Genomic DNA, 12,512 nt, shown 5'->3' with positions numbered 1-12,512 from the left:
TAGAGAAAGACCGCGCGCAGCAACGAAGACCCAATGCAGCCAAAAATACATAAATAAATTTATTTAAAAAAAAAAAAGAAAGATCAGTAGGACTGTTGGAGAAAAGGATTTAAGGAGGCAGGTGTACAATCAGATGGGGCCGAGGGAGAAAAGGCGAGACTCATTGACAACTCCTGGGTGAGCATTCCTGTGCTAGAGAAGCGGGTGGATTGTGTATCTTGCAAGCAATCCTCTACAGACACTGTTCCCCCAGCCAAGCTTTTAGTAAGTCCTGAGTATTCAGGGGAGTCCCTGACGGGTACCTGAAGTGCAGTCATATTTAAAATTTTCATTTTGCTGGTCATGGGCAGAGCCCTAAGCTTCGATTGTTGCCGGCGTTGGGAGGCTCACTGTCAATTGATCCAGCTGCTTGATTGTCGTCAGATGACAGGACAGTGCTTGCCATTGCACTTATCATTTCTTCTCCCTCTTTTGCTCTCTCAGTAGCACTGTTCATGACCTCTACTCCCAGAGTGACCCGTCCGTGGGGTTGGTGGACAGATTGCTCAACTGCAAGGAGGTGAAGGAGGCCCCCAACATCGTGGTGCTCCACGTGACCTCCTTCCCGTACGCACTGCAGACGCAGCACACCCTCATCAGTCCTTACAACGAGATACACTGGCCGGCCTCCTACAGTAATGTGAGTGTCCCAGGCTGCTGGGCCCACTGTAGCAATGACCTTGCGCTGGGAGAGATCCTGTTCACTAAAGACTTGACTGACCAGCCTAGTTGAGGGTCCGTGGGTTCCAGCTCCTTGGACCTTTGATTCTACCCAGGGTTAGATTTAAACCCTTCTTGGTCTTTAGAAACCTTCCTGTGTGCATTTGTCGGCTCCCTGTCTTAGAGCATGTAATGCAACACAGTCGGTTTACTGTTTCTCTGGCGACTGAAGCTCTCTGAGCAGCGTTCTGAACACCTGCTCTCCGGGTGTCGGACGTACAGCCCTCTAGGGCTGTGGGGCTTTGGACTCCACATGGGGTAACTCTAAGTTTGTCTAGAAGCCCTGGAAATGCTCCTATCTTTCCTACCCCTGCATCCTTCAGCAGCGAGGTTCAAAATCTCCTTCCTCAAACTGAATGCACGTCCACAAACCCTGGTGAGCTTTATTTCAGCTTATCACCTGCCATTTTCTCATCAAAATAGAAGACAGCAGTCATTCTGGTAATTTGAGAAATCTGGTGGTTGGATTCCACCTAATTACACAGCAATAAGTAGACATCAAGTTACGGACTTTTTCGGAGTGGCTTGGAATCATCCAGGGAACTTCTAAAGGTGCTAATGCTTGGGTTCCTTCCCGCCGATTCAGAATCAGAGTAGCAACGGCATTTGTTTTTATGTAGCGCTTACCGTGAGCCAGGCAGGCACTGTTCTAAGTGCTTTATCATGTGAACTCAGGTAAGACACAGGTGCTAGGATGATTTCTGATTTACAAATGGGGAAAATGAGGCAGAGGGGAGGGGTTAAGCCACTTGCCTAAAGCCATGGGCTAGAAGGTTCTGGAGCCGGGATGTGACCCAGTCCAGCGAAATCCACGGCCCTCATGTTTAACCACCGTGCTACTTGAGGATGAAGTTCATGCCTTTGTAATTTTAGCATCCTCCCACAACTTTGCCGTGCTCTGAAGTTTGATAAGCTCTGATGCTAGTTGGGGAGGAATTTTATATCAGTGTGGGTAAAATTGGTTGGATAAATGCATTTCTTTCTGCTGATTTAATAGCAGCTGAATGCAAAACAGTTGATTTATCTATTCCTAAAACCAGCTAAAATTGTTGGAAAGAAGCAATTTTAACAAAGGAAGTTGTGTGTTTAAAAAAAAAAAAAAAGAGGCTGATTTTCTTCTTGGCGAAGGCACTGGGGTCAACTGAATGGAAAAGTCTTGACTGATGGGGAGGCGCCGGCCCTTACGCGTGGAGTGCTCTGTGCTCTGGGGCGCAGAGGAAAGACAGTTGTAAAACGTCATCCAGGGGATTGCAGAGTCAGCACAGTTCAGATCAAGATGCCTGTCCAGGTCATCTGTGCGCCCAGCACGTGACCCCTTCAGTCCCCACAAAGGCCGTGTTTGCGTGACCGATGCGCTTCTGTTTTAGGGAGTGGACTTGTATCCTGAGAATAAGAAGTACTTCGGGCTGTCCGAGTTCATCGAGTCCACCCTCTCAGGACACAGCCTCCCCTTGCTGAGATACGACAGCTCCTTTGAGGCCATGGTCACCGCATTGGGAAAAAGGTACCCGTCTCTCTTGAAGTTACTAAAAATGGTCCGTAGTCAAGTGCAAGGTGAGGGATGTGCAGCCAGGGAATTCCAGGGAGGGGGCCACCTCTCTCCCTTCCTGGGTGACTCAGTCCCTCCGTTAAAGGGATCCTGGTTTATTTCTCATCTTGCATTTTGGGCCGGTGATGTTGTTCCAGAAAATTTGAGAGATGAGAATGGGCAGAAATATGCTAGAATGTGGGATTGTGTGTCTGAGACTCAAGGGAGGGCAAGAAAATGGGAGGTGAGATAGCAAAAGGTGCAAAGGAAGAGAGAGTGGCGGTCAGTTGGCTTTGTCTTTATTTCCTTTGCACATCATCTACTGTGTGCTTATTTCTCGCCAGTCACTCTTCTTACTTTGATTATGTTATTTAGTCCCGACCTCTCTGAGCCAGTTGCTATTATTATTCCCATTTTGCAAATAGACTGAGACTCAGGGAGACCCCATGGCTTTCTCAGGCCACACGTCTAGCGAGTGACAGAACTGGGTGTGAACCCAGAGTCAGTGCTACCTTTTCAACCCTGTCACAGCAGACCCCTGAGGTGGATATCAGCACTGCCATCTTACAGATGAGGGAACTGAGGCTCAGGGGCGTTAAGTGCCGACATCCACACAGTTCATACGTGGAAAAGCCAGGCCAAGTTTTACAGACTGTCTAATACAAAACAAAATGAATGGCTCTGCCGCCAATTGTGGGTGTTGAACTGAGCTCTGCTGTCTCCCCTCTTGGCACCTCATTTGTCTCACTTGCTGACAAAGGGATTGAATTAGACATGTACTTCCCAAGCTGTGCTCCAAGCTATACTGCTGGATCCTAATAGTTGTTATGTCACGAGGGGTTCCATGGTCATGTGTGTTTGATAAACCTTGCATTTAACAAAGGATTCTTCTCGCAATGAGAGTTCTCAAAGCCTTCAATGTGCCATGTGTGCTGTAAATCTCCAAGAGACGGCTAGAGCGTGCAGCATCTCCATTGTCTCATGGGGTTAGTGTTCCCTAGAGCACCCTTTGGGGAGCTAAATCCCTTTCAGCTCTGATGCTGATGGGTTTAATCAGGCCACTTCTCCAACTCTTGGATTGTCAGCTGAGCTCTCATAACCTTGCTGAGGGAAGACACCCTCCAAGGTTTTACACTAAGGCTGTGAGAACTGACCTTTGTCCTGCCTCTGCTTCTCTGCCTGGCTCCCCAGCTTCTCCTCGTGCAGGAAGCATGTGCTGAGTGCTTAGTGATCTGTAGACGCTGGGCCAGTATTTTCCATTTATTGCCTAATATAATCCTCACAATGGCGCAGTGAGATAGGAGACACTGTTATTCCCCCATTTGACAGAGAAAGAAACAAAGACTTGGGTTAGGTCACTTGCCCAAAGTCATGTGGGGGGTTTGTAGTGAAGCCAGAGCAAATCCTGGTCACTTAAGTCCAAAACAGTAGACCTACTAAACTGTACGGAGCGAGCTCTCACACTGGTAGAAGGCCAGAGTGATCACGGCACCATACATCCTGGCTCTACTCTTCATTACTTTTAACTTTAGGCAAATCATTGAACCTGCCTGAACAGTCTACTTTCAAGTGATACTGTGCCACTCCCTGTATAAGATTCTTACAATAGTATGTTTCCATTTCTCTCCTCCTAGGCTTTGTGCTTTTGTTATCATACATTTTACTTATATATGTTACAAACTCCCCAATAAATCACACTTGCTTTAGGCAGTCGGTCATCTTTTAAAGATATTTAAATAAGAATATTTTTAAGACCTCCTTTTTTATTTATGCACATAGTTAATACTTCCAGTGCCTTCATTCCTTTGGGTAGATCCAGATTTTTATCTGGCATCATTTTCCTTCTGTCCAAAGGACTTTCTTTAACATTTCTTGGAGGGAAGGTCTGCTGGTGATGAATTCTTTCAGCTTTTATGTGTCTTTAAAAGTCTTTATTTTGCCTCATTTTTGAAAGATATTTTCCCTGGGTATAAAATTTAGGTTGACTTTTTTCTTTCAAAGTATTAAAGATGTTGCTCTACTATCTTCTGACATACATTGTTTCAAACCAGAAGTCTGCTGTCATCATCACCTTTGTTTCTCTCTGTGTAACGACCTCTCTTCCCCACCACTCCCTCCCAACCCCGGCTTCTTCAAAATGTTTTAAATTTATCACTGATTTTAAGCAATTTGATTAAGATAGGCCTTGGTGTGGTTTTCTTCATGTTTCTTGAGTTAATTGAATTTTCATCAAATACGAAAAAATTTTAGTCATTATTTCCTCAAAAATTTTTTCTACATCTCTCCTTTCCCCTTTTAGAGTAATCCAAGTGTACATATATTAGCCTACTTGAAGTTGTTCCATAGCTCTCTGATGCTACAGTCATTATTTTCTGTTTCCCTCTGTTTCATTTTAGATCCTTTCTATTGTTATGTTTTCAAGTTTACTAGTGGTTTTTTTTTCTGCTGTCAGTCACATCCAGTTTATTTTTATTTTTCACAAAAGCAAAATAGTCATATAACAAGGTTCCTAAGAGAAGAAGAAAGTCAATTTCAGGTAGCACATACATGAATGTACACAATGACAAATTGATAATAAATTGTTACTTGTGTTTGTTTATTAATAAGGATTGTTCCTTGCAAGTGACTGAAACCCAACTTGAACTACTTTAGGAAAGGGAGAGGAATGCACTGACTCATGAAATAAAAGGAGAGGTTGAATAAATAAACCACAGAACCAGATGCAGCTGGTTTCAGGAGCAACTTAGGTTAGGTATTAAACACTGCCAAGACTGTGTTGTCTTGTCTTTGGTATTTTTCTCTGTGTTAGCTTCATTGTATCTCATCACACACTGGTTTCTTCCATGTGCTGACAACATCATCCCTAGCTGCTGACGAACTTCATATTCTCCAGCTTCTAGAAGGGGACTGATTCTTATAAATAGTTTGAAAAATCCCAGGAAAAGACTGATGACCCATCCTGGGTCAGGTAGCCATTCCTGAACTGATCCATTGTAGCTGGCAGGGCCGGGCCAAATACCAAGATGGTAGCTCCCATGAGAATTCAGGATCCAGCTTTTTTTCTGTCTCAGACATTTTAGTTTTCATCTCTAGAATCTGAGTCTTTTTTATATTTCCATTTAAAATGCTCAATTTTTCCTGTATCTTCTTAAACATATGGAATATAGTTATAATAATTGTTTTAATGTTCTTCTCTACTAATACTGTCATCTGTGTTGTTTCTGGGTCAGTTTCTATTGGTTGATTTTCCCCCTTCCTTATTATGGGTTGTATTTTTCTGCTTCTTTACATATCTGGTAATTTTTGAGAGGATGCCAGACATTGTGAATTTTACCTCGTTGGGTGCTGGATATATTTGTATTCCTATAAATCTTCTTAAGCTTTGTTCTGAGATACAGTTAAGCTACTTGGAAACAGTTTAATTCTTTCAGGTCTTGCTTTTAAACTTTGTTAGGCAGGACCAGAGTCTAGGGCTAATTTTGTTCACTACTGAAGTGAAACCCTCTAAGTACTCTACAATATTTCATGAATTTTGATGTCTTCCACACTGGTGATGGGAACAGGAACTATTCCAAGCCCTATGTGAGTTTGAAGTCTTGTTCCCTCTCATCCTTTTGGATGGTCCTTTTCTTGGCTTTGGGTAGTTTTCTCACATATATGCACTGATCACTACTTAGCTGAGGACTTGAGTGGGACCCTCTGTGGCTCTCCTGAGTTCTCTTATCTGTGCAGTTCTCTCCTCTTTGGTAATTTCCCCCATGAACTCTGGCTGCCTTGGTTTCCCTGGACTCCAGATCTTTCCTCAACTCAGGGAGACACTGGGGCTTGCCTGGGTTCCTCCTTCCTGAGCAATCCTGGGAACTCTTTCCGGGTAGAAACCAGAGGCTCACCTAATTTCTTTCCCATTTCGAAGGATCACTGTCTTTCATTGCTCATTGTCTTGAAACACTGTTGTTTCATATATTCATCCAGATTTTTAGTTATTTCTGATGGAAAAATAAATCTGGTCCCTGTTCCTCTGTCTTGGCCTGAAGCAGAAGTCTCTGCTTGTCCTTTGAGCAGAGTTGAAAGCGGATGTCGGACGTGGGGAGAAGCGTGTGCTTCTCCCTAAGTGACAACGTGCTCTTCTTACCTTGCTGAAGGTGACAAGGGGCCACCACAGCTGGGGCAGTGCTGTAGAGAGTGGAGACAATGCATTTCCCACTCTGCTGTCTTTCTTCCTGGGCACTACTTGGTCAGTGCACCAGGGAAAGGGTAAAGCAGTGCTTGGGCCACTGGTCCCCTTTGTGTCAGAACCTGCAGACCCTTAATGCCTTCCCAAGACAGCACTGGTATTGGCAAGTCTGCCAGGCCAACTCTTCAGTTCATAGACGCCATAAAGTAGTTGAGTGCTAAGGAGAAAGAATGAACAAAAGTATAACGATGGGCGGAAGATATCAGAGATGCTGTTGGAAGGTGAGCTGGCTGCCCTGATAGAACTCACAGGGTGACATGGCTGTGGGAATGTTCCTATCTTTGTAGGTCAAGAAACTGCTTTATCTTTGCTCCAAAAAGCCACTGAGTCAGGGGACTCATTCCATCTAAATAAACTGCCAAGAGCATTGCCTATAAACGGAACATCAATTTGTCTATTCCTACTGAGAAACACAGAGTGACATAACAGCAACTTGGGTTTCTCTGGTGGTGTTCTGGGGTCTGTCTCTAGCACAAGGGTCAGAGCTGCTCTGGCAGTGCACGTAGTTGTGGGACGGGTCTCCCCCTTCGTGTGACCACAGCTTCTGAAACAAAAACTAGGATTCTTGGTTTGACCGGCTGTGTGTGGATTTGTAATTCATCTGTCAAATTAAAATCACATTAGTTACATTTCTAATAACTCACTGTACATGAAATGAATGATATGCCTTTAGCATGGTCCCCCCAAACCTGGGGTAAGTGGTAGCTGCACTTACATACTGACTACTGATGGTTCTTCTATCGCCAGTGGGAACCTGGGGCAAATTACCTATAACTCACGGAGCATAAATTAAGCTGATGATGGGCATTTATTTTACTCATTCATCTAGTCATTGAACAGACCTTTATTGAGCAGCTAGTATGGGCCAGCAGCAACAGCAAAACTTTGCTTCTGTTTCTCAGCTGGAAATGATAAAGCAGTTTTTGACTTGACTTCTAAGGAAGAGTTCAATTTCAGCTTGTAAACAACCAGCTTCAAAAGGCAACACCACTTGTTTGTGATCCAGGAGTTGCCTGTGCCCGAGATGGCAGGTGTCTGGGTTACTTGTTTGCCCCGGGAAGGCCTTTCTGTCTTGGAGCTCTCCCGGCATCCTTGGGGGTTGCAGCCCTGGGTCACGACGTGGTCTGTCTGTTCCTTGCAGGTTCCCCCGCCTGCACAGCGCGGTGATCAGGACCTTTGTTCTCGTGCAGCATTACACGGCCGCGATGATGGCCGTGAGCGGCCTCTCTCAGATGAAGAACTACACATCGGTGGAGACGCTGGAGATCACGCAGAACCTCATCAACTCCCCGAAGCAGTGCCCCTGCGGCCACGGGCTCATGGTCCTGCTGCGGGTGCCCTGCTCCCCACTGGCGGCCGTGGCCTACGAACGGCTGGCCCACGTGCGGGCGCGGCTGGCCCTGGAGGAGCACTTTGAGATCATCCTGGGCAACCCCAGCTCTGGCATCACCATTGGGAAGCACTTCTTGAAGCAGCTCAAGGTGGGACAGGAGTGGGGATAGACTCCTGGGAGGGCAGTGGGGCGGGACCACCAGGGGGAGGGGAGGAGAGGGAGTGGGGTGGCGACAAACTCCTTAAGGTCCCATCCCGGTCCATAGGTCCATCGTGGCCTCTGCATACCGGGCCACCCCTCCAGCTGCCTCTCTCGCCACATCCCTACCTGCAGCTTTCAGTCCAGCTGCACCACATTACTTATAAAAGCTGCACCCCCCAAAAAACACACTCTCTTGCTCTTTCAAACTTCTGGGTTGTAGCTTGATTTTATTTCTTTCTGGGGATTCATTTCTTCTTCTTCTTGTTTATTTAGCTGATGCCTATCAATCTGCAGAATTCAACTCAGTGTCTTTTTTTAAAAAAAAAAAATCTTATTTATTTATTTATTTTTGGCCGTGTTGGGTCTTTGTTGCTGCGCGCAGGCTTTCTCTAGTTGCGGTGAGCAGGGGCTATTCTTCGTTGCGGTGCATGGGCTTCTCATTGCGGTGGCTTCTCTTGTTGCGGAGCATGGGCTCTAGGCACGCAGGCTTCAGTAGTTGTGGCTCATGGGTTCAGTAGTTGTGGCACGTGGACTCAGTAGTTGTGGCATGCAGGCTCAGTAGTTGTGGCTCGTGGGCTCTAGGGCGCAGGCTCAGTAGTTGTGGCACAGGGGCTTAGTTGCTCCGCAGCATGTGGGATCTTCCCGGACCAGGGCTCGAACCCATGTCCCCTGCCTTGGCAAGCAGATCCTTAACCACTGCACCCCCAGGGAAGTCCCCAGCGTCTTTTCTTCTTTCAGGAAGCTGCCCTTCCCCCTACTTGTCCCCCTGCGCCCCCCAACCTGGGGCAGGTTCTGCTTTCCCTGCCTGTCATCTGGCTCCTCCCCCAGCAGGGAAGGGCAAGGACAGCCCCACACATCTCAGCCCCCCAGACTAGCACAGTGCCTGGACCATAATCGCCTTTCACTAAACGTACAGGTGACGGAGGATGCAAAAGGGTTAGGGTGAGAATACTGAGAGAATAATTGGGAAGGCACTGTGAAGGCACAGCCCCACAGTGGAGAGAACATAGTACCGAATGTCAGGCAGTTGTGGGTATACACTGTCCCGCACCGAATGTCAGGCAGTTGAGGGGATACACTGTCTCGCAAAGAGTCAGTCAGTCTGTTGGCAGATATTTCTTGAACGGCTGATAAGTGCTAGGCAGTGTTCTATGTGGCTGGGCGTCCCGTGGTGAAGCCAGTGGTATGCTTATTTGCAGTTTAAATGTGATAAAAATCCAGCGAGGCATTGCAAGGGCTTTAAATCAGCAGAAGGACATCAAGGTTCCCTTGGAGCTGGGCTGGTTGGAAAGTAAGAAGTCTTACAGCTTTCTTTTTTGTGTGTGTGTGGTACGCGGGCCTCTCACTGTCGTGGCCTCTCCCGTTGCGGAGCACAGGCTCCGGACGCGCAGGCTCAGCGGCCATGGCTCACGGGCCCAGCCGCTCCGCGGCATGTGGGATCTTCCCGGACCGGGGCACGAACCCGTGTCCCCTGCATCGGCAGGCGGACTCTCAACCAGTGCGCCACCAGAGAAGCCCACAGCTTTCTTTTTAATTACCTGCAGATGTGGCAGAAAATTGAGGATGCGGAGTGGAGGCCTCAGACGTACCTGGAGTTGGAGGGCCTGCCGTGCATCCTGATCTTTAGTGGGATGGACCCACACGGGGAGTCCTTACCAAGGTGAGTGGGGAGGGACTGTGTACCTGGGGGTCTCTGAGGAGCCAGTTGCCTGGGCTCGCCGCTGGGGGCTTTGCCAGGTCAGGCTTCCCCTGCCCGACTCTTGGGAATGCATTCACATCAAAGTCATCATAGATGTGTATCTTTATGGTGACCGTTTTCCAGCAAATGTCAGTGAAATGCGTCTGAAGCCTGGGCAGCTTTTCCTAATTCTCGGACAGGCACCCCCCGGGCTCGTGGTGGTGGATGTGGGGACTCTTGCCGGGCGGGCTCGTGGTGGTGGATGTGGGGACTCTTGCCGGGCGGGCTCGTGGTGGTGGATGTGGGGACTCTTGCCGGGGCTCCATGGCTGGAGGCCCTGTAGCTGATGAGAAAGCTGAGGCTTACAGAGACTAAGCCAGTGCGCTGCATGGCGGACACCAGGGCCTCCCAGCTTCTTGCCGTTTGGCCACACGACACTTACGTGAGGGCCACCTCGCGCCGCGTACTCACGGGCCGGGTAAAAGCGTCCGCACAGGGTTCAACCTCAGTTGTTTCCATGTCACGGATCAAGTCTTCTATTCCTCAACTCCGTAAGGGCTAAGACAATGTCTTAGTCTATCTTAACGTTGAGCAAGCATTTACTTTTTGTATCAGGCACTGGGCTAGACTTTTAATCTAGCATTTGCACCTTACGACCATAGTATTACTACCCTGTTTTATAGATGAGCAAGTGAAAGGTCATTTGCTTTAGTAAAAGCCTACCTGCAACCCCCATCTGCCTCTCGCCAAGCCCTTTGCCGTTTCCCCCGCACAGCTCCGAGCCCTGCCCCAGCCTGCCCTCTGTGCCCCCTCCTCCACGTGTGTCGTGACTCATTGGCATGTCTTCCCAGGCAGACTCTTGTTTCCAGTATGGCAATCCCTTGATGACCATCCTCTCCCTTGCATGGGGCATAGTCTTGGGCACATTTTAAATGTTGATGGAATCATCAAATATCCACTTATTACATATATTTCTCCCAGCAGTGCACGTAGATGGTTATTAATATTCACGGCCATCTTTCATTTGAAAACAATCTGAGCCTCCAAGACGTTGCCCAGCTTGTTGAGGGTCTGTCGCCAGGAAGTGGCAGGGCTGGGGTTCAAGCCTCCTTTTTGTCTGACCTGAAAGTCAGTGTTCTTTTGATTCCAAGCTGCGCGGGGCTAAGTCCACGGCAGGGGCCCCCAGAGACTTGCAGTCCAACAGACTGTGTTGCTCAGGGGTCCCAGTGATGCTGTTTGCTTCTCCGTTTGCATGAGTCCTAGGGGCCTAACGAGGAAGGCAGCATGCTGGTCCCCAGCGTGAGCGGTACCTCCTCTGTAGAAGGCAGTCGACAGAGCCCTTCCTCCGTTTCCTCCCAGGTCTCTGCGGTACTGTGACCTGCGGCTCATAAACTCCTCCTGCCTGGTGAGGACGGCACTGGAGCAGGAACTGGGCCTGGCTGCTTACTTTGTGAGCAGCGAGGCTCCCCTGGAGAAGCGGGCCCGGAGTGAGGCCTTGGAGAGCGATGCCGAAAAGCTGAGCAGCACAGACAACGAGGATGAGGAACTGGTGACGGAAGGTGCGGAGGGCCGGGCTGGACACCTGTCCCGCGTGCGGCGTGGCCCTGGGCCCACCTGCTGGTCAGCAGCTCCCGATGAGAGCCATCTACATACCTCTTTGGGGGAAATCCCTCAATGATTTCAGATTTTGCTATCTCCCCCTCATTTTTGGTCATGTGAGAAAATGGAAACCCCAACAGGTTCTGTGTAGCTCTAGAATTCTTAAAGAGTAGGAAGAAAAATGGACATTTCCTAGGCTTTAAGTTCATGCCTTGTTTGAATTGCTGGTGGAATTACTGCCTGGTTTAAGATTCACTCGCTTGTTTATGTGAATTAACAGGATCTGTCCCTTATTGAGATTTATGAAAACAGGCTAGTTTCGTTTGCAGACATCAAAGTTCAACGCCATGTATTTTTTTATTTATTTTTTATTGTGGTACGCGGGCCTCTCACCGCTGCGGCCTCTCCTGTTGCGGAGCACAGGCTCCGGATGCACAGGCTCAGCGGCCATGGCTCACGGGCCCAGCCGCTCCGCGGCATGTGGGATCTTCCCGGACCGGGGCACGAACCCGTGTCCCCTGCATTGGCAGGTGGACTCTCAACCACTGCGCCACCAGGGAAGCCCAACGCCATGTATTTTAACAGGACACATAAATCGGAGCAATGCAAGGCATTTGGCTGTAGTCAACAGGATAGCGAGAGAAAATAAAAAGCTGTTACTACAAATATGCAAGGCATTCGTGGGGTTTGGTGTAGCAGAGAGAGAGATGGAAGGAGAGCTGGAAGATGAGGACTCTCTTCCCCCTCCATCTCTGGCTGTGTGGCTTTGGACAGGTCATGTCACCTCTCCAAGCCTCAGATGACTCATCTGTAAAGTGGGGTGGAAAGACCCGCCTGGTGCTGTGGGAACCTTTCACAGACATGAATGGGACCCTGACATGAAATTGCCCGTGGAGTGAATCCACACTCCTGGAATCTCCCGACCCACCTCCGTCCTTTCCCCATTTGTTCCTCTTGGCTTCCGGCCCCTTCACCGCACCCCGGGCTCTTGGCCACACTCATCCCATGAATGTGCTCTGCTCTGTCACCTGTGGGCCACACGGGCGTTCTCCCGGCCACTCGAGTCCCCTCTGCTCCGTGCTTCACCTGGAGATCCCTGCCGGCCCTTCAGAACTGGGATCAGGGTCACCTTTCCCAGGATATTTCCCTGCTCCTACTTCTGCCTGCTGGGTGGGCACCT

At 48.6% G+C, this 12,512-nt stretch overlaps 1 protein-coding gene across 1 annotated transcript in view; it reads left to right on the top strand.

Annotated features, from left to right (window-relative positions):
* GREB1 (growth regulating estrogen receptor binding 1) overlaps positions 1 to 12,512 on the top strand; it is a 71,728-nt gene that overhangs the window by 34,002 nt on the left and 25,214 nt on the right. The window contains exons 15-19 of the mRNA XM_089923439.1: positions 484 to 679; positions 2,127 to 2,263; positions 7,663 to 8,002; positions 9,600 to 9,715; positions 11,093 to 11,292. Coding sequence (XP_089779565.1) covers positions 484 to 679; positions 2,127 to 2,263; positions 7,663 to 8,002; positions 9,600 to 9,715; positions 11,093 to 11,292 — 989 coding nt within the window. The remainder of the gene's footprint in view (positions 1 to 483; positions 680 to 2,126; positions 2,264 to 7,662; positions 8,003 to 9,599; positions 9,716 to 11,092; positions 11,293 to 12,512) is intronic.

The sequence above is a fragment of the Delphinapterus leucas genome, chromosome 13, assembly GCF_059928025.1.
Source record: "Delphinapterus leucas isolate spDelLeu-1000000601 "Yukka" chromosome 13, BTC_Dleu_Yukka2, whole genome shotgun sequence".
NCBI classification, from domain to species: Eukaryota; Metazoa; Chordata; class Mammalia; order Artiodactyla; family Monodontidae; genus Delphinapterus; species Delphinapterus leucas.
This window is presented reverse-complemented; position numbering and strand designations above follow the sequence as displayed.